The sequence below is a fragment of the Hevea brasiliensis genome, unplaced genomic scaffold (assembly GCF_030052815.1).
Source record: "Hevea brasiliensis isolate MT/VB/25A 57/8 unplaced genomic scaffold, ASM3005281v1 Scaf90, whole genome shotgun sequence".
Taxonomy (NCBI): domain Eukaryota; kingdom Viridiplantae; phylum Streptophyta; class Magnoliopsida; order Malpighiales; family Euphorbiaceae; genus Hevea; species Hevea brasiliensis.
The window spans coordinates 86,015-107,064 of record NW_026615311.1 but is presented as its reverse complement, the minus strand read 5'-3'; the positions used below and the strand labels follow the sequence as shown (position 1 = coordinate 107,064).

Sequence of the window (21,050 nt, the reverse complement as noted above, 5' to 3'; positions counted from 1 at the left end):
AATTGGGTTGATTAGGTGCGAGATACTATGAAAATTTGATGAAATCATGCATGAAATGGGAGTATAAATTTCGGCTAGGTTAGGGAAGATAGGGTATTGGTGGTTTGATTGAATTAATATGATTTCTAGTGTTGCATGGAGGTGTATGCATGAATTATGTGTTGAAATTGTTTGGAATTGGAAGTTGAGTAGTTAGAGTTTTGAGAAGTTAGAGTTTTGAGAAATTAGGGTTTTTGGTGCTATGAAGTTCAATTAATGTTCATAAAGTCATATTATGGTCAATTGGTGCATATTTAATGAGAAATGATGTTGGTTTGGTGAAGGAATTAATGGAAATGAAATTAAACCCTAGGTTTTGAATCTAGATAGTTTGAGTCCAGTAGGGTTAAATGCTCATAAGTTGAGCTACATAGCTCCAATTGGTGTGAAACTAATAGGAGATGAAACCTAAGATAAAATGCTAAAACTGTCATACAGAACACTTACCCAGAAAATGACCATAGGATACCTTGATTAGGGCTTGAATCCAGATTGGTAAATCTGGACCTGAAAAAAATTGACCAAATAAAAGTTCATAATTAACTAAGCTTAACTCACTCTACAAAACTCCAAATTGAGTGAATCTTGAACCTGTGTAATCTTGACACAAGGGAACAATTCATATAAAGACCATAATGCCAAATTATAGTTGTAACCCACCCAAATTAGCTAAACAAAGTAGGACTAGAAACATGACTGGATTCTAGAACTAACCTGGAAACCTGAGAAATTGCCACCTGAGCAATTTTGGCAAAATGGCCATAACTAAGGCTACATAGATGTAAATTAGGCGATTCTAAAGTCAAAATACTCATAAGACATAGAACTACAAATTTCATATTTTTAGCAAGACCCAGTTCTTAGGGCAAAGTAGAGGAAATATTAGAGAAAATTAGGAATTCAAAATCTGGAATTCCTGTACTTCAGCCATTTTTCCCTGTGACCTCCGAGTACTAATCAGGGCATAACTTCCTTTACATAACTCCAATTTAGGTGATTCAAAATGATTTGGAAACTTAAGACAAAGCCCTAAAACTTTGTTTTAGGGACCTAGTTCAAATTCTGAGCAAAACGTACTCGAATATTGAATGCAAAATTAGGTGAAAATCTGAAAAACTAGAAAAGTACAGGATTAAGTACCTAGGAGCAATACCTAGCGTTTTCGCTATAACTAGAGATCCAGAACTTCAAATTGAGTGATTCAAAAAGATAATTAAACTAAGACATAGGGGAACAACTTTCATGAAGATTACCTTATCAAGGTCAGGTCCCAAACCTGCCTTGAACCCAGAATTTGTTAAATTAGATAGTAACTTGGGAATTTATTTGATTAGATATTAGTGAAGGTTATGAGTATTGACACTTTGTAATTGTATAATTTCAGTGGAAAAGGAGACTTCCAAGGAAGGGAAGAATTAAGATAAGAAGAAGGAATTGAAGGAAGGTTTGTGCACAACTTGATTTCTTTTTGTTTTTAAATTTGCAAAGGAAGTGAATGAACTTTATGTGAGCCAATTATGATTTTCTTTTGCATTTATGAATTAATTATACTATCTTAAGTATTTTTAAATCTTGGAATGAATTTATAATTGTGGAAAAGGCGAATGTTGGCTATTTGATTTCATTGTAGCAAGGTGGTGAGCCGGTTTGAATGCATTTAGAAGTGTTTTGAAAACTTGATGTGTTGCCAACCCTATATGGGGATTTATGATGAATGAAATGTGATTATTTGATTTGCAAAGATGATTATTTGAATGGAAATCCTTTGAAATTGTTTGAAACCACAGTTGACATGGCAGTCCCTGATGATATTCCCCATTAGTAATGGCTAATTGGGGTATGATATGTGATTATTTGACTTCCGTCTTTGGCATGCCAGTTGAGGTTGAGATTGGATGAGTACTCATATTGCTTGCTAGCCTTTGTCACCCTTTAGTCATGGGTATTAGGGTGAGATTGCTTTATCGTGGTGTATAACACGACATTGATTGAAAATTTTGTGTTATGGCCTAAACTGTTTGATTGTTGGCAACACCATTGATTTGTGAATGCTTTGATAAAATGTGATTGAAACAAATGATTTGCAATGAATGAAAATGGTGATATTGGTTTTATGACTTATGGAAAATTTAAATATTGCAAACCCTTTTGTTATAATTTCACAATCATGTTTTGTATTGAGTTTTAAAATTCATAGTTGTACACCACTAAGTATCATTACTTAGCGATAGCTGTGTTATACTGTCACAGGTAAAGGGAAAGATAAAGTGGTTGAGTGAGCTACTAGAAGCAATAGTTTGATTGATGACAGGTATAATAGGTATACCTTTGTAGATTGTATTTTGATGTAAATGAGTAGCTATATGTATGTGCAAGCCAATTGAGCAGTTGTATAAAAAGAATTGTAATAATATTTTTGTAACTTTAAAGTTTGTAAATTTATAATTAAATATCTTTCTGAGTTGTAAAATTGTAAATGAGTATTTTTTTTGAATTGTAAATGAAATGATTTTATTTTCTTGATGTGGAATGAAGAGAAGAAATTACTTAATTATTGGTTGATTTAAATTTATGTATGCTACTTATCACAAGTTGATTTTTATCAGGTTTAAAATTTTGGATTTATTAAAATTATAGCCGTCATCATGCATTTTTTTCGAAAAATAAAATGAAATAAAATCCTCAGATTGTAAAATACTTAATTTATTTCTTAACAATTTTCTCGACTTTTCAGCAATAATTTAACTTAAAAATAAATTTGATTCACTTAAAATCCCTTGTAGTATATTTAATGGATTATCGATAGACGGAGTTTGGTAATTTATTAGGTATACTACGGGATCATGTCGTATCTTACCGAGGGGTAAGGTATGACATGTTTTAGTGGTATCAGAGCAAGTTTTTAATGCAAGTTTTGAATTGTATGTTTGAATTATTTCTTGATAAGTACAACTGCTCAAATATTATGGATTGATACATATAGTACATTTACATGATGAGAATGGACTAATGAGGGCAAAATTTCCTTGTGTTGGTTGTTCAGAAGGTAGAAATCTCTGTGATTCAATATGGAAGAAGGGGATAATTCTGTGGAACAATCAGCTGCAGTTGAAGCTCAAGGAGAGGCCCTAACCCGTCAGGGTGTAGGAGGGCTAGCTGTACAGATTCCTCCCATGCAGTTTCCTACGCAATATGTATAGCAGATGGCTGGAAATATGCAATTACAAGCACCAATACAAGCCCAACCCCTAGTAAGACAGTATAAAATATTGATAAAGGATGGGGCTGCAGAATTTAAAGGCACTGTGGATCCTTTAGAAGTAAAGCAGTGGTTAGAAAGCATGGAAAGGGTCTTCAAAAAGTTACAATACACATATGCCCTAAAATTTGAGTATGCAATTTCCTTACTACGAGGGGATGCCTATGAATGGTGGAAGACCATTCCTAACAGTATGTTGGAGCCTCCAGTTCTGACCTGGGAAGACTTCCTTAGAGAATTCAGGCAGAAATATATCCCAGATGCATATGTTGACATGAAGCTCCAAGAGTTCTTGAGTTTGAAGTAGGGAAACATATCAGTGGCTGAGTATGAGAGAGAGTTCTCCCATCTAAGACATTATGCAGGGGGTCTGCTCACCACTAGTAAAGACCGATGTAAGAGAATTAAAGCTAGTTTGAGGCCTAGCCTGAAGTTGCAAATAGTTGGCTTCTGGCATGAGAACTTCTCATAATTGATCTCATAGACCCTCGAGCTAGAAAGAATAGAGTTAGAAGGGACAGCTGAGAAGGGAGAAAAAGAAAGGGGTGTGAAGATTGTTGGTCAGGGTTCAGGCAGTAGTTTGGAAAAGAGAAAGAACTTTGGGGGACCCCGTACTCATAGATATGGCAGAGGTAGATCTTCAGTACAGAGGCCACCCAGATCTAGGTAGCAGATGATCAGAGGAACATCCTCAGTTCGCACCTGTAAAACTTGTGGTAAGGTGCATGGAGGGTTATGTTTCAGAGCCACTAGAGCCTGCTATAATTGTGGTGGAACTAGGCGCTTCTCCAGGGATTGCACCAGTGTATGCCTACCTATGCCATATACCACAATAGAAGGATTAGTTCAGGGTTCTGGCCCAAGAGGTTCACAGATAGTCAGTAGAGATAGAGGCAGAGGTCGAGGCAGTACTACTGGCAGTTAAGGCACAGTGAACAAACTTGAGTAGAGTGGTGCACCAGCCAGGGCGTACATTATGAGCTAAAGGGAAGAAGCAGAGACCTTCAATGTAGTAGCCGGTACATTCTCAATCTTTGAACGAGATGTCTGTGTTGTTTGATCCCGACTCTATTCATTCGTATGTTAGTACTAGAATTGTTTGTTCTATTGCTATTCCTTACATGAAAATGGATTTTAATGTGCTGGTGACTATTCCCTTAGGGCAAGAAGTGAAAGTGAATAGATTATATAGGGATTATCCATTGGTGATACAAGGACACACATTTTTGTCATATTTGATTGAAATGGCCTTCAAGGACTATGATATTATCTTGGGCATGAATTGGCTAGCTAGGCACCATGCAATGATTGACTGTAGATTGAAGACAGTCACTTTTGGCCTTCTCGAGTGTGCAGATGTGGTTATACACAGGGAGAGGTAGTTATTGCCATCTAATCTCATTTCAGCTGCACTAGCTAAAAAGATTATTCGAAAAGGGTGTGAAGCTTATCTGGCTTATGTGATAGACACCCAGGTAGAGAGTTCAGATCTTAAGGATATCTCCACAGTATGTGATTTTTTAGATGTTTTTCCTGATTAATTGCTAGGATTGGCCCCAGAAATAGAGTTGCAGTTTGAGATTGAGGTTATGCCGGGTGTGGAGCCAATCTCTATCACTCTATATAGGATGGAACCTGCCGAATTAAAGGAATTGAAGGTGCAATTACAGGAGTTGCTAGATAAAGGATTCATACACCCTAGTGTGTTACCATGGGGAGCACCAGTATTATTTGTTAAAAAGAAGGATGGTACTCTCCATCTATGTATAGACTACAGACAGCTGAATAAGGTGACAGTGAAGAATAGGTATCCTCTGTCAAGGATAGATGATTTGTTTGATCAGCTAAAAGATGCAACTATATTCTCCAAGATAGATATGAGATTGGGATACTACCAACTGAGGGTGCAGGAGCAAAGCATTCCCAAAACTGCTTTCAGGACTTAGTATGGCCACTATGAATTTTTTGTGATGCCATTTGGGTTGACTAATGCTCCGGCAGCATTTATAAACCTGATGAACACAATCTTTAGGTCATATCTTGATCGATCTGTATTCAAAGAATGTAGAGGAGCATGATACGCACTTGAGAATTGTATTGCAGATTCTGAGGGAGTAACAATTGTATGCCAAATTATCCAAATGTGAGTTTTGGTTGAAGGAGATTGCCTTTTTAGGGCATATTGTGTCAGCAGAGGAAATTAAGGTGGATCCTAGCAAGGTAGAAGCCATTCTTAATTAGAAACCGCCTAAGAATGTTACAGAAGTTTGTAGTTTCCTTGGTTTAGCCGAATATTACCGTAGATTTGTGAAGGGATTCTCTATGATAACTTCCCCTTTAACTAAATTGCTGCGAAAGGGTGTTAAATTTGAATGGACTGATAGATGTCAGGACAACTTTGATAGGTTGAAGAAATATTTGACTGAAGCTCCAATCTTGACTTTACCTACACTGGGTAAAGAATATACCATTTACAGTGATGCTTCTCATAATGGATTAGGTTGTGTGTTGATGCAAGATAGGAATGTCATTACCTATGCTTCACGCCATCTTAAGCCATATGAGAGGAATTATCCTATTCATGATTTGGAGCTTGTAGCAATTGTCTTTGCTCTAAAGATCTAGAGACATTATTTATATGGGATATAGTGCATCTATACAGATCATAAGAGTTTGAAGTATCTGAGCACTCAGAAAGAGTTAAATTTGAGGCAAAGGAGATGGCTAGAATTAATAAAAGATTATGACTGTTTGATTGATTACCAGCCTAGAAAAGCTAATGTAATAGCAGATGCCTTAAGTCGTAAGACCATGGCTAGCTTGAGAGTTTCACCTTTTTCTATGGTGCATGACTTGAGGGCATTACATGCAAATTTAGAGATAGATAATGATGGGCAGATGCTATAGGGTGGATCTTGAAAGATATGAAAGACCTCCCTCTAAGCCGTACATACGACTTTCAACAAATACGGCTTTCCACAGAATTCTATATGTATCTATGAGATAGAGTATGGAATTCTATTTACTCACTTTAAATTGAGTATTCGTTTCTGTCCTTTTCCTGCTAGGATTGAAAATCCTATATTTTATAATGATGGGCAGATGCTGGCTACCTGGTAAGTGAGGCCAATGTTGATTGAACAGATTATAACAATAGCTCCAAATGATGACAAACACTTGAAGTTAATGGAAGAGGCTTGGGATGGCAAGAAACCAGAATTTTCAGTAAATGATGAGGGCATGTTGCTATACGAGGGTAGAATGTGCATTCCTAATGATGTTGGATTGAAGCAGATCATTTTGTAGGAAGCACATGATTCACCATTTGCTATGCACCCTAGTGGGACTAAAATGTATAGAACTATAAAAAAGCACTACTAGTGGATAGGGATGAAGAAAGACATTGCAGAATATATAGCTAAATGCCTAACTTGTCAGTAAATGAAGGCAGAACACCAGGTGCCAGCGGGATTGCTACAAACATTACCTATTCCCGAGTGGAAATGGGAAAGAATTACCATGGATTTTGTGATGGGACTTCCTCGTACCCAGAAGAATCATGATGCAGTTTGGGTTATTATTGACAGATTGACTTAGTCTGTATACTTTATGCCAGTGAAAATGGACTATAATCTAGATAGATTGGCTAAGTTGTATATTGATGAAGTGGTGAGATTGCATGGAGTGCTAGTATCCATTATATCCGACAGAGATCCGAGATTCACTTCTAGATTCTGGGGTAGTCTTAAAAAAGCTTTAGGAACTACATTGAATTTCAGCACAGCATTCTATTCACAGACAAATGGCCAGTCTGAGAGAATAATTCAGATCTTGGAGGATATGTTTTAGGCGTGTGTTATTGAGTTTGAAGGAAGTTGGGATGTGCACTTGCCTTTGATTGAATTTGCTTATAACAATAGCTACCAATCAAATATTGGAATGCCTCCTTATAAAGCACTGTATGTTAGAAAATGTAGAACCCCATATGTTGGGATGAAGTAGGCGAGAGAAAGTTGATTGGCCCCTAGATTGTACAGCAAATTGAAGAGAAGATTAAGATCATTCAGGACAGACTAAAGGCTGCATCTGACTGCTAAAAGTCCTATGTAGATTTGAAGAAACGGGACATCGAATTTAATGTGGGTGATAAGGTGTTCTTAAAGGTTTCTCCATGGAAGAAGATCATGAGATTTGGGAGAAAAAGAAAATTGAGTACTCGCTTCATAAGGCCATAGGAGATTCTAGAAAGAGTAGGTGCATTGGCTTACAGACTAACCTTACCTCCGGAGTTGGATAAGATTAATAATATATTCCATGTGTCCATGCTTCAAAGGTATAGCTCAGATCCTTCCCACATACTGCCATTAGAGTATATTGAAGTGAGTCCAGATCTTACCTATGATGAAGAACTTGTGGCTATTCTAACAAGAGAGACAAAGCAGCAGAGGAATAAGAAGATTCCTCTAGTGAAAGTGTTATGGAGTAACCACTCCAAGGAAAAAGCCACATGGGAATGTGAGAAAGACATGAGGAGACAACATTGATGGCTGTCGAATCCACCAAAAATTAAATTAACTGAAATTACCAATTATGAAATATTTTCTGCAGTCAGTGGTAAATCTAGGTCGAACCCTAGAGACTAAATTATTAAATTTTGTGCAATTGTGTAATGGAAAAAGAAACAAAGGTTGGGGGGTAATTCGCAATCCAAAGAAGAAATCAAAATCAGAAATTAAGAACTAAAATTAAATATGAAACTCTCAAATTAAACAAACTTCAGTCCAAGGTAATTCGCATTCCAATGCATTGATTTAATCATAGACAAAAGAAATACAATTATCTCTTATTGAATACTTAACGTAGATTTACTAAACAGCGAGGTAAAATCCCTAACTTCCCTATACTCATCAATTCAAGCCCAGCACTCTTGTTGACTCTAATTATTAATTGAATTGATATTAAGCAATACTCATCAAATTAATAACTGCTTTAAGAGAAGGAAATAGTTAAGTTAAACAATAATTTATAAAGCATAAATCATTTAATTCACCCTATTATTTCCTTAGGTTATTATCGAAAACTTGGATCATAATTAATAAAACCTAATTGCTACTCACGTTCAATCTTACACAACAATTACGGATTATAAAGATGAACTAGCAATTGATCACATCAAACAATCAACTAATAGGCCTTTTTAGCAAATCATTCAATAGATCAAAGACAATGAAATTAGAAAACAATAGATATTCAAAAAGACATAAATTAAATTAAGAACCTGATCTCACAAATCAAGCAAAAGAACTTGAATCCCTTAAACTGAATTAAAAACTTAGCTACTCATGTTCATGGCTTACAAAAAATTAAAGAAGAAAATTGAAGAAATCTAGAATATGAATGGAGAACGAAGGTCTGATCCTCAGGTCGAGAGGTTGGTGAATGGTTGTGTCGGCTGCTGCCTCCTCTATTTATAATAAGTCGCCTAGGGTTAGGTTTTTAGAGTCTCTGACGTGTTAAGAGTCTCTCTCTTTGTCAAAACTGCAACTGGAGCAAAATCAAAAAACTAATTGTCGACAGATACATGGCCTGTGTATCACTACACGGCCCTAACTTACTGGAGCTGAGTGGGTATGTCTTGCATTGGCACAGAAGGTTACACGGGTCTCCAGGATTTACACAAGTTAAGTTACACGGCCCATGTACTTTGTTTCTTCCTCGGTTCTCTGGATTTCTTCTGGCAGAATGTTACACGAGTCCATGGTTGTGCTTACACGACCCGTGTACTTTGTATCAATAACGCTTCTTAATCCTTTGACCTTTCCAAGCTTCCTTCCACACTTCTATGCTCTGGAACTCCACCAAAACCCTGAAAAATACAACAAGAGTCAAATTAATGCAAATGCTGAAAATTTCTCCATTTAACACAATTATTTCAATAACTCTCTAAACATATGCCTAATAGATAATTATACTTTAATCAACTGAATTAGGCATAAAGATACCCTAGAAACACTAAATGTGATGGGAGTAAAATTAATAAATTGTGCACTTATCAAATTCCCCCACACTTATTCCATGCTTGTCCTCAAGCATGACTTAAATTCTCAATCGACTCCACTTAGAAGTTCACTTAACTTCACCCTATCACAACATTTTCTAACAAAAGATTAAAAGTTTGAAAGAATAGGCAAGTAAGGTAATAACCATCACAACAAATTCCATCAACACTATACCACTATATCAACATTTCTCCAACACAAAACAAAAGGCTTGAAAGCTCACACAATTAAAGTTTCATAAAATTTTAAATCAATACATACCAAAACACAAGGTTAATTTATCAAGGCACAACAATTATAGCTCTTTGCAAATCTTAGGGGAGGTAGAAATGGGCTTTTTTTTAATTTGAAATTGGTACTTCTCTCTCATCACAGTTACTTTTTTTTTTTAACCGTCACCTTTAGAAAAGTACCTTGCTCATATCCTAGCTAGCTTTTGGCCTGAGAATCGACATGGGATTCATGAAGACCCCTGGTTACTTTGTTTAACTAAATAGCGAAGCAATTTTCAAGTTTAGCCTTTTATTTCCCCTAATTTATGCATCTACATATTATAAAGTGCCTTGATAGATTAAACAAAGTTCTGAAATATACATGACACTAGTTTAAAACACACATAACTAATTATTTCACTATTAAATCAAGCCTAAATGATTTATGCAGAAAAAAAAATTACTCTATGGTATGGAGAAGAGGGAAAATCTATCATTAAAGTTACTATTACCTTATCTAAAATCTCAAAAATTCAACATAAAATAGAAAAGTCATTTCAAGGACAAAGCACTTCTCTCCGATAGTTAATATAGAATCATGAATCAAGCTTATTAGAATAATTTAAAAAAAAAAAAAATTGCAACAACAAATCTCTCCTCCCCCACATTTAAAACTTACATTGTCCCCAGTGTAAAGCCAAATGCAAAAGAAAAGGAAAAAAAAATGCTAGAAAATAAAATAAGATAAGGGAAAGAAAACAAATCTGATTGTGGCAAACAAGCCACCCATGGGTTGCCTCCCAAGAAGTGCTTTTGTTTATCATCGTTAGCTCGACATGGCAAAGCTCCTTAATTTACTGAATGCTCCTGAAACCCCTCATAAAATGGCTTGAGTCTATGACCGTTGACCTTGAACATCTTATTAGTTCCTAAACTTTGAATTTCAACTGCACCATAAGGAAACACATTAGTAACAACAAAGGGTCCAATCCAACGAGAACGCAACTTACCAGGCATCAGCTTCAATATGGAATTATACAATAAAACTTTTTGTCCAACCACAAATTGCTTCTTTAGTTTGTCATGGAATGCCTTTGTCTTTTCTTTATAGATCCTAGAATTCTCATAAGTCTTAAGGCGAATTTCCTCTAATTCATGCAATTGTGATTTTTTTTCTAACTCATCCTCCATGCTTAACTTAAAAACATCCTACACAAATGTATCAACAACATCAATAAAAAAGACAGAATGATTATCAGCAGGATATTTCATGGCATCAAAGATATTAAATTTGATAATCTCTCCATCAAACTCCATAGTTAAGGTACCCTCATCCACATCAATTTTTGTCTTGGCAGTTTTTAGGAAAGGTCTTCTGAACAAAATCAAAGCTGAGTTTGATGAGAGAGCACTATCATCCTCCATATCCAGAATGAAAAAATTTGCAGGAAAAATCAATTCTCCAACCTGCACCAACACATCGTCAACTACTCCCAATGGGTAAGCATTAGAATGATCAGCTAACTGAATAATAATACTGGTTTCTTTCAAAGGACCCAAATTCAAAGTCTGGAAAACTGAATATGACATGACATTAATATATGCTCCTAAATCTGCCATTGCACGTTCAAATTTAGAATCACTTATTTTGCAGGGAATAGAAAATGAACTTGGATCCTTACACTTAAGGGGTAATTTTCGCTGAATTAATGCTGACACATTTTCCCCCACACTGATCTTCTCATTATTCCTCAACTTACACTTTGTAGTGCATAATTCCTTAAGGAATTTAGCATATCTGAGAATTTGTTTGATCGCATCAAGTAAAGGTATATTAACCTCTACCTTCCTGAAAGTCTCCAAAATTTCTTTCTCTTGTTCTTCTTTCTTCGTCTTGGCCAACCTGCAGGGGAATGGAGGAAGAACAGAATTATTAACCTTATTCAATTTAGGTTCAGTATTTACCTCAACTTCAGGAACTTCAGACTCTTTTGCTCATTGCTTTTTCTTTTTCATTGACTCATTTGGAGTCTGATCATCAACTTCTTTCCCACTCTGTAACACTATAGCACTTGCATTTTCTCTGGGGTTCATGACTATTTGTGATGGAAGCTTTCTAGAACCTTGACCTTCCAACTTACTCACAGATGAGGCTAACTGACCAATCTGCCTCTCTATGTTTTGAATGCTATTTCTGATCTCCTATTGAAACTGTTGTGTATTGTTAGCCAAAGGCTTAACAATTTCATCGAGTGACATACCTTGATTTGAGGGAGGCGAAGGTGGTTGAATCACTTATGGTCTTTGTTGATAGTATCAGTTTTGCACCGGTTGGTTCCCATAACTCAAACTTGGATGATCTCGCCATCCTGGATTATAAGTATTCGAAAAGAGATCATACCTGCATTGTGGTTGTCCATAATGTCCTACTGCATTAGCATTTTGCATTGATTCGTCCTCTCGTAATGCAGGACACATGTCAGTAGCATGACCCAAACCCAAACAAATTCCACTTACCTTAACAGTTTGCATATTCTCTATAGCCAACTGCCTCACCAAAGAATTTAAATCAGAAATCTGTTTCTTAAGGTTAGATGTACTTACCTCATTAACCTTCATAGGTGTGTAATCCATTCTCATACCAAACTGTTGAGAATTTGCTACCATGTTAGCAATCAGCCTCCTTGCCTCTTCTGGTGTCTTATCAACCAAAGCTCCTCCACTAGTAGCATCTATCATACTGCGGTCCATTGGTAGAAGTTCCTCATAGAAATACTGAATTAAAAGCTGCTCACTTATTTGATGATGGGGACAACTTGCACATAGTTTCTTAAATTATTCCCAATACTCATACAAGCTCTCTCTATTGTACTGCCGAATGCCACAAATTTCTTTTCTCATGTTGGCAACACAGGAAGCAGAAAAATACTTCTTCAAAAATATCTGCTTCATCCCACTCTATGAGTTAACGGATCCAGAAGGAAGGTAATACAACCAATCCTTAGTTGTGCCTTCCAGTGAGAAAGGGAAAGCTCGAAGCTTGATTTGATCCTCTGAAACTCCTTGAGGTTTCATGCTGGAACACACAACATGAAATTCTTTTAAATGCTTATGTGGATCCTCACCTGCAAGACCATGAAACTTAGGCAACAAGTGGATTAGTCCAAATTTCAACTCAAAAGTAACATTTAAAGCAGGGTATTGAATACACAAAGGCTATTGGTTTATATCAGGAGCAGCCAACTCTTTCAAAGTCCTAGCAGCCATGGTTTCATTTTCGAAATTTGAATCCAAATCCGAATCTGAACTTAACTCCCTTAGAGATTGGACTCCTTCAGATGTACTTGGAATCTGCTTAGCCAATTTTCTCAACTGTTTAGCTGTTTTTTCTACTTCTGGATCAAAGATCAACTCACCAGATTGAGAAGTTCTTGTCATAAACAAAAAGAAATCAAAGTAAAAACAAAAAAATGCCTCAAAACCCTAGAAAATGATGGAATATAGCCTCAAGAGGATGGGGCTAAGGAATCCTACAGATTTATCGGTCTTGATCAGAACGTCATTTCCTTCAAAATAGGTATGGGTCGCCCTCCAAATTCAACCAAAATTCTTGATTAATAGTAACACCGTAATTTTTTTTTCTAAAACCTGAAAATAGCAACAACTCACAAACAAAGGTTATAACAGAATATCCGAACACCAAAAATACAAAATCCAATAAATTTCAGTGCCCGGCAACAGTGCCAAAATTCTTGATGGCTCTCGAATCCACCAGAAATTAAATTAATTGAAATCACCAATTATGAAATATTTTTTGCAGTAAGTGGTAAATCCAGGTCGAACCCTAGAGACTAAATTATTAAATTTTGTGCACTTGTGTAATGGAAAAAGAAACAAAGGTTTGGGGGGGGGGGGGGAGGTAATTCACAATCCAAATAAGAAATAAAAAATTAGAAATTAATAACTAAAATTAAATATGAAACTCTCAAATTAAACAAACTTCAGTCTAAGGTAATTCGCATTCCAATGCATTGATTTGATCACAGACAAAAGAAATACAACTATCTCTTATTGAATACTTAATGTAAATTTACCAAACAGCGAGGTGAAATCTCTAACTTCCCTATACTCATCAATTCGTGCCCAGCACTCTTCTTGATTCTAATTATTAATTGAATTGATATTAAGCAATCCTCATCAAATTAATAATTGCTTTAAGAAAAGGAAGTAGTTAAGTTGAACAATAATTTATAAAACATAAATCATTTAATTTACCCTATTATTTCCTTAGATTATTATCGAAAACTTGGATCATAATCAATAAAACCTAATTACTACTCATGTTCAATCTTACACAATAATTACAGATTATGAAGATGAACTAGCAATTGATCACATCAAACAATGAACTAATAGGCCTTTTTAGCAAATCATTCAATAAATCAAAGACAATGAAATCAGAAAACAATAGATATTCAAAAAGACATAAATTAAATTAAGAACCTGGTCTCATAAATCAAGCAAAAGAACTTAAATCCCTTGAGCTGAATTAAAAACTTAGCTACTCATGTTCATGGCTTACAGAAAATTAAAGAAGAAAATTGAAGAAATCTAGAATATGAATGGAGAACGAAGGTCTGATCCTCAGGTCGAGAGGTTGGTGAATGGTTGTGTCGGCTGCTGCCCCCTCTATTTATAATAAATGGCCTAGCGTTAGGTTTTTAGAGTCTCTGAGGTGTTAGGAGTCTCTCTCTATGTCAAAACTGCAACTGGAGAAAAATCAAGAAACTGATTGTCGACAGATACACTGTCACACCCTACCCCTCTGTAAGGCATGACATGATCCCGTAGTATACCTAATGAATTACCAACTTCGTCTACTGATAACCCATTAAATACACTACAAGGGATTTTAAAACTTTTCTTACTTCTTTTTACAGTAGTAAGCACTATTTACAGGTGTTAAAAAAAAATTTTTGAACTGAAGTGAAAGAGCTAACACATTTGAAGAAATAATAATTTCTGTAAAAATTTTGGCAGAGTGCCATTTGTATTTTGAATAAAGCAGTTCTTCAAAAACCTGTAAAAAGCACTTCAAATATATTTCTCAATCTCAAACTTTAACATTTAGTCAACTCAAATCTACAATAATTTTTCAATATTTCCAAAGGCTGAGATAAAAGAAATAGAGTACAAAATTTACAAGCCAAAATAATTCACGATTTATTTTACAACTTCAATGTACAATTTTAATTTACAACTGCTCAAAACCAAGAACACTATATACATACAGTGAACATACATTACAATACAAAATATAAAATATGGTATTTTAAATATACCCGATGATCTCTCACTGAAGCACTAGTAGCCTAGTCTACTGCCCTGTCAATCTGTCTACTTGCGACAGCAATGAAAAGCTATCGCTGAGTAAAATTTACTCAGTGGTGCACAATAACAATTTGAAATGCGATACATAAGTCTTTTATTGACAATTCACAAATCAAATAGTTCACAATTCCATTTTACAATTTACAAAGTTCATATAACACAAATTTGATCAAATAACTGAATAATACAGTTTTGCCAATCAATAATACCATTTGATCAAATAACTGAATAATACAGTTTTGCCAATCAATAACACAATTTGATCAAATAACTGAACAATACCGTTTTGTAAATTAATAACACAATTTAAATACTGCACAATTACATTTCACAAATTATCAAAGCTCATTATAGAAAAATTTTGGGTCAAATAATTTAATAAACACAGTGTTGCAAATTCATACACAACTTAAGCCATGACACAAAATTTTCGATCAATGCTGTGCTGTACACCAAGACAAAGCAATCTACAACCCCACTAATCGAAATCAATGAGGGAGGAAGCTAGCTATATAATGAGTACCCATCCACACTCACCTCAGACTGACAAGTCAAAGAGGGAGGAACATAATCACACTCACCCCAGACTGATAAGTCAAAGAGGGAGGAATATAATCACACTCACCTCATAAATGGAGGAGGAACATAGTAACAGTGTCATGCCAATTGTGAATCAAAACAATTCCAAATCACAATATTTCATACAATTCCCAAATCACATTTTATCTAAAAATTTCCATTTGCAAAGTAGGCAACACAATAATTTTCAAATAAGATTCTCAAAGCCAAAACAATAAAAAATTATTCATAACTCATTTCTCCAAATAAATTTTTTGGTAAAAGTAGTGAATATAAAAAGTATTGTGCACAGACACAATTTAAAACTATAATGTTCAAATAAATCTTTAAGTAGAAAATAAGAAATCAAAATTATTGTGCACAAACACAATTTAAAACAATAACATACAAATAATCATAATTTATTTCAATTGAAAAATTCAAAAGAAATAACTATTGTGCACAAACCTCTGATATATGCCTCTTGGCTCTGACTCAGTGTTTCCTTCCCCTTCCCTGAGTCTTTGCTAACTGAGAAACATAATTTGAAGTGTTTCAGTACTCATTTAAACTGTCTCTAACAATAAGGCTTAATACTTAATTATTGAATTCTATCATTTCTTTAGTCAACCTAAGATATTGACCTTCGATGCATTCTAGGTGAATTAGGTTTTAATGTTACCAATATGTCACATTTATAGCCTTTTAAGGTTGGTACAGGTTACCCAATTCATTTCCATATATATTGCGTTTTATTGCAATTTGTTGGATTCCGGGATACTAGTTTGACCTAGTCGGATGACCTAGTTCCCTCAGTTTTCGGATTTTAGTCAAAACTACAAACTTGCAGATCTATATCTTATTGCATGCGAGGCAAAATTTCATGTCATTCTGAGTTATGTAGACCAAGTTATGGTCATTTTACTATTGCTGTTCAGAATGTACCAAAATTGGTCACTTTAGGTCATTTTAGGTTCGGCTAGTTTTTGGACCCGAACTTGTACAAGCTATTTCACTTGCTTATGGTCATTTCTGGGATTTGTGTCTTCATAAGACTTGTAGATATATGTCTTAACTATTCATGGTAAAAATTTCAGGTCAATTGGACCTGTTTTGAGTGAGTTATGGCCAAAACACTAACTGCTGCCCAAATGGTCAATTTTCAGGCCTTAATTGCACTAATCCGGATTTGGTCATTTTTCAAGTTACCTTCCAAGCAGAATTTTGGTAAGCTTCCTTCATGAAAGTTGGCACATTTTGTGCCTAGTTTCACCTCCAATTGATCTCATACCAATTGGAGCCACACACTTAAGGTTCTAAGCCCAAAACATAAACTGCCCTATTGCATTTTGTTCATTACTCATCAAAGGACACTTGTAACACTTACCAAGTTACACATTCATGCCAATTCTGGTTTGTACCATAACCTAAACACATTTCACAACATATTTTTGGTCACTTTGGCAGCTTATAACCACACTCAATATGCACCTTATAGTACAGAATTTTTCAAGTTCAAATTACAAACAATTCAATCACCTAACCTAGCTCATTTACATGTCCAACCTCACACCATCATACATATATACAAGCTGCCATAGCAAGTACCACAATTCAACATTAATATTCCATAAACTAAACCATGAAATAACATTTTTATGGTTCACCATTCAAGCTGTCGATTCATACATCACTCTCTATTAATTTCCAAGCTTCCAAATTTAAGTACACATTCACATATACTTAGTATACATCACCCAAATTAATTCCTACACACATAAACACTTAATCAACCCTTTAATCTACCATTTACAAGCAAGAATAAACTGCCCTTAAGGAGTTTCCATGGCTGCCAAAAATACACATCTCCCTTTAAACATCAAACCTCAAAAATCTCTCCACAATTCAAGTACCTATAACATCCTCACAAACTTTAATGAAGCAATAATCAAAAATACAAACTTACCACTTTGGAAACTCTTTAAAACCTTTCCAAAACTTGGTCTTCTTGTTGCCTATCTACTGCCCAAGGTGTATGGACAACTTTTAATGAAGGAAAATGCCAAGAAAGGAGCTTGAATCTCACTTGCATGGAGCTTTCAAGTCATGTGGCAATGGAGGTTTGTTGGGAGCAATTTCGACTGAATTTGAGAGCTTGAAGATGAAGTTGAATCTACTGTCCAAATTGATGAATAAGTGGTCCACTTTGGTGGGTGAGTGGAGCACTAAGGGTTGTTTAATATTAGTTTATTCATAAGTTTCATTTTCCCACATTAAGCTTCCCATTTTTGCTATTTACATTAGGTACCACTAATTTAATTTTTCATGACATTTTCCAAGTGTAATATCATGTATTTTTAATGGACATTTAAGTCAAAAGACAACTCGGGGTGTCAAATGACCACAATGCCCCTGTTCGGGTTGCATTCCCGATTTTTCGGTAACACTGAGTTTTGTCCGTTTTTCGATTTCTCACTTTTCTTTGTACTAATTAATTAATTTTTCTTTGATACTTCTAATGATATTTATAGTTCAATAGGTCTTTATTTAAGTCCTAAAAATATTTTTCAGGGTTCCTCGCTGTCCAGGACTAGTCAACGGTCCACGCTGCAACTTCTCAGTGCGGTCACCCATCGCTAGGGTTCTCGGCTCATTTAACTTGGTTACATTTCATTGCTATTATTTTTTCTTTGTTTTTCTTGTATTTTCTTTTCTTGTATTTCATTATTTTATGTCTCCTCACTCATATCTAAGTGTAGTTCTAGGCATCTTAGCTGTCCGGACAACACTGGTCACAGGAACAGTAGAACGCACTACCGAATATAGGGGTGTTACATATACAGCCTGTGTGCCGTGTAACTTACTGGAGTTGAGTGGGTATGTCTTGCATTGGCATAGAAGGTTACACGGGTCTCCAGGATTTACATGGCCTGTGTACTTTGTTTCTTCCTTGGTTCTCTGGATTTCTTTTGACAGAATGTTACATGAGTCCATGGTTGTGCTTACACAACCTGTGTACTTTGTATCAACAATGCTTCTCAATCCTTCGACCTTTCCAAGCTTCCTTCCACACTTCTATGCTCTGGAACTTCACCAAAACCCTGAAAAATACAGCAATAGTCAAATTAATGCAAATGCTGAAAATTTCTCCATTTAACACAATTATTTCAACAGCTCTCTAAACATATGCCTAATAGATAATTATACTTTAATCAACTGAATTAGGCATAAAGATACCCTAGAAAAACTAAATGTGATGGGAGTAAAATTAATAAATTGTGTACTTATCAAACATCCACAACTATTCAGAGACTAATACCAGGTAAATTTCAGGATGAAATTTCTTTTAAGGAGGGGAGAATTGTAACACGATGACCTTAGGTATTTCTATACATTCTACTGTTCCGACGTCTAATGTCTATTCAGACAGTTAAAATGCCTGAAACCACACTTAAATCACAGAGAGAAGTCATAAATTAAATTAATAGAGATCAAATGAGGTTAGAGGAAAATAAGAGAAATGGAGTATAGCTCGATTAAATGAGCTTAAGTTCCCGACGATGGGTGACCTATCCGGGAAGCGACTGTAAGTTTAGTTGCTGCTCCAATTTCATGTAGAACCCTATAAAATCATTAATTAAGGATTAATTGAGGAATTATTAGGAATTAATAAATCAAAGAAATGAAAAGGAAATAAGCACAAATAAGTAAATTAGAACCTAAGGTGAAAAACTACTAAGGACTCATCGGGTATTACTGAAAAAAATGGACTATAACCCGATGAAGGGTATTTTGGTCAATTCACTTGAAGAGTTAACTTTTGACCTAAATATCAATTAAAATGAGTGAGGCTAATATATTGAAATATGAATTAATTAAGTAATTGGTGTATGAAAATTGAGAAGGGATATAGGAGGAATTATTAAGATTGTAAAAATAATAATAATTAAAATTATTATTTAAATTTTAATTGGAATATTTATGAATATATATAAGAAAAAATACATTAAAAACATAACAAACAAAATTCCTCTTCTTCTTCCTTTTCCATACCATCCCCTCTCTCTCTCCTTGCCCTTCATGGTTCCTTCAACCAAGCTCCAAACCACTTGATTTCTCCCACGATTTCTATAGCCAACCTAAAGAAAACTTGGAATTGGACTTCAATTTTAAAGATTAGAAGCAAGAGAATCAAGTAATCTTGAAGAATTTGGAAGATAGAAAATTGCCTAATTAAGGTAAGCTACCATTCAAGCCTTCTTATTGTATAGTCTTTAAAATTGGGCTGATTGGGTGTGAGATACTATGAAAATATAACACCCCTCACCCATCTACAGTATAGCCGAGCAAGGCGTGCTACACGGTGTGCCGGAGCACCTATTCTATGATTATCTCATTTCTTGAACTCAATTTGATTTAAGAAGCCTTTATGTAAAAATTCATATCATGGTGGTTATATTTGTATCTTGTATTAAAATTTGGTATTACAAAATTTTTAACCATATTCCGGCAAAGTGCCGTCTGTAATTTGGACAAACAGTCCTTCTAAACCTGTTAAAAACAGTTCAATATGATAATGTCAAAATCACAATTTCATTCACTGTCTCAATTTCTCAGTAAAGTCAATAGACTTTCACAGTCATTAAACAGTTTCATAATAATTTAAATATATCCAGAAAATCCCCATGTTATTTAATATGTACAAAATATTACAAACTTTAGAGCTTTCATAATATTACAAAATACAAGACTGAATTTCAAAAATACAACAGAAGTACAAAATATAAGATATCCTAAGTCCTACCATGTATGCAATGCAGTGCAGATGACTCTGGACTCCTGTGCAGATCTGATGTCTCACCTGGTCGTAGGTCTATTGGGCTCCCCAGCTGTGTCTCCAATGCCTACGCGTTACAAAAGCAACGCGCTAAGCAATTTTGCTTAGTGGTGCCAAATATAAAGAAATATACACCAAAATAAAGTAAATGAATTATTTACGAATTTATAACATCGATATACTTTGCAATTGATGATTCTACTTTTATTTGTTAACATTTCAATATTTGCTAATTTTTGGTAGTGTTGTATGTCAATAGACTGGATTTAGCTATTTGAATTTAATAGTACTTGAGTTACTGCCCGTATAGCCTATATACTGACTAGACTGGATAAACGGATATACTGGCACTGGGTACCTAGTACCTCGGGCCGTCACACCATCAGTCACAAAGTGTCTCTCGGTGTGCAATAGTGTAGCTAAAAAGCCATATAGTCAATCTGGCAATAAGCCAAGTATAATAACACAATACGTATAGCCGTAGGCTATTAAAGTCACAGTACAACATAATAAGCCGTGAAAACACAGTATGGCATGAAGCCATTTACAGAAAAGCTGTCAGAATCCTATTGGCATACCAACCTATCCAAGCTAGTCAACTAGGCAAACTAGGGCACATTATAAATTAATTGTTTAATGCTTCGATTTTTAGAGTTTACTAGTTATCATGCAATTCACAAGTCAGTGTATATGTT

At 35.1% G+C, this 21,050-nt stretch overlaps 1 protein-coding gene and 1 non-coding gene across 2 annotated transcripts; both read left to right on the top strand.

Moving 5' to 3' along the window:
• The first annotated feature begins 3,107 nt into the window (after window positions 1-3,107).
• LOC131177825 (uncharacterized) lies at window positions 3,108-3,605 on the top strand. The gene is made up of 2 exons (XM_058142922.1): window positions 3,108-3,233; window positions 3,318-3,605. Exons 1-2 carry the CDS (start codon window positions 3,108-3,110, stop codon window positions 3,603-3,605), a joined length of 414 nt encoding a protein of 137 aa, XP_057998905.1.
• Window positions 3,606-12,366: 8,761 nt separating this feature from the next.
• On the top strand, window positions 12,367-12,473 carry LOC131177826 (small nucleolar RNA R71). Its single transcript, XR_009147103.1, has one exon. It is a non-coding gene; the product is annotated as a small nucleolar RNA R71 (small nucleolar RNA).
• Window positions 12,474-21,050: the final 8,577 nt, after the last annotated feature.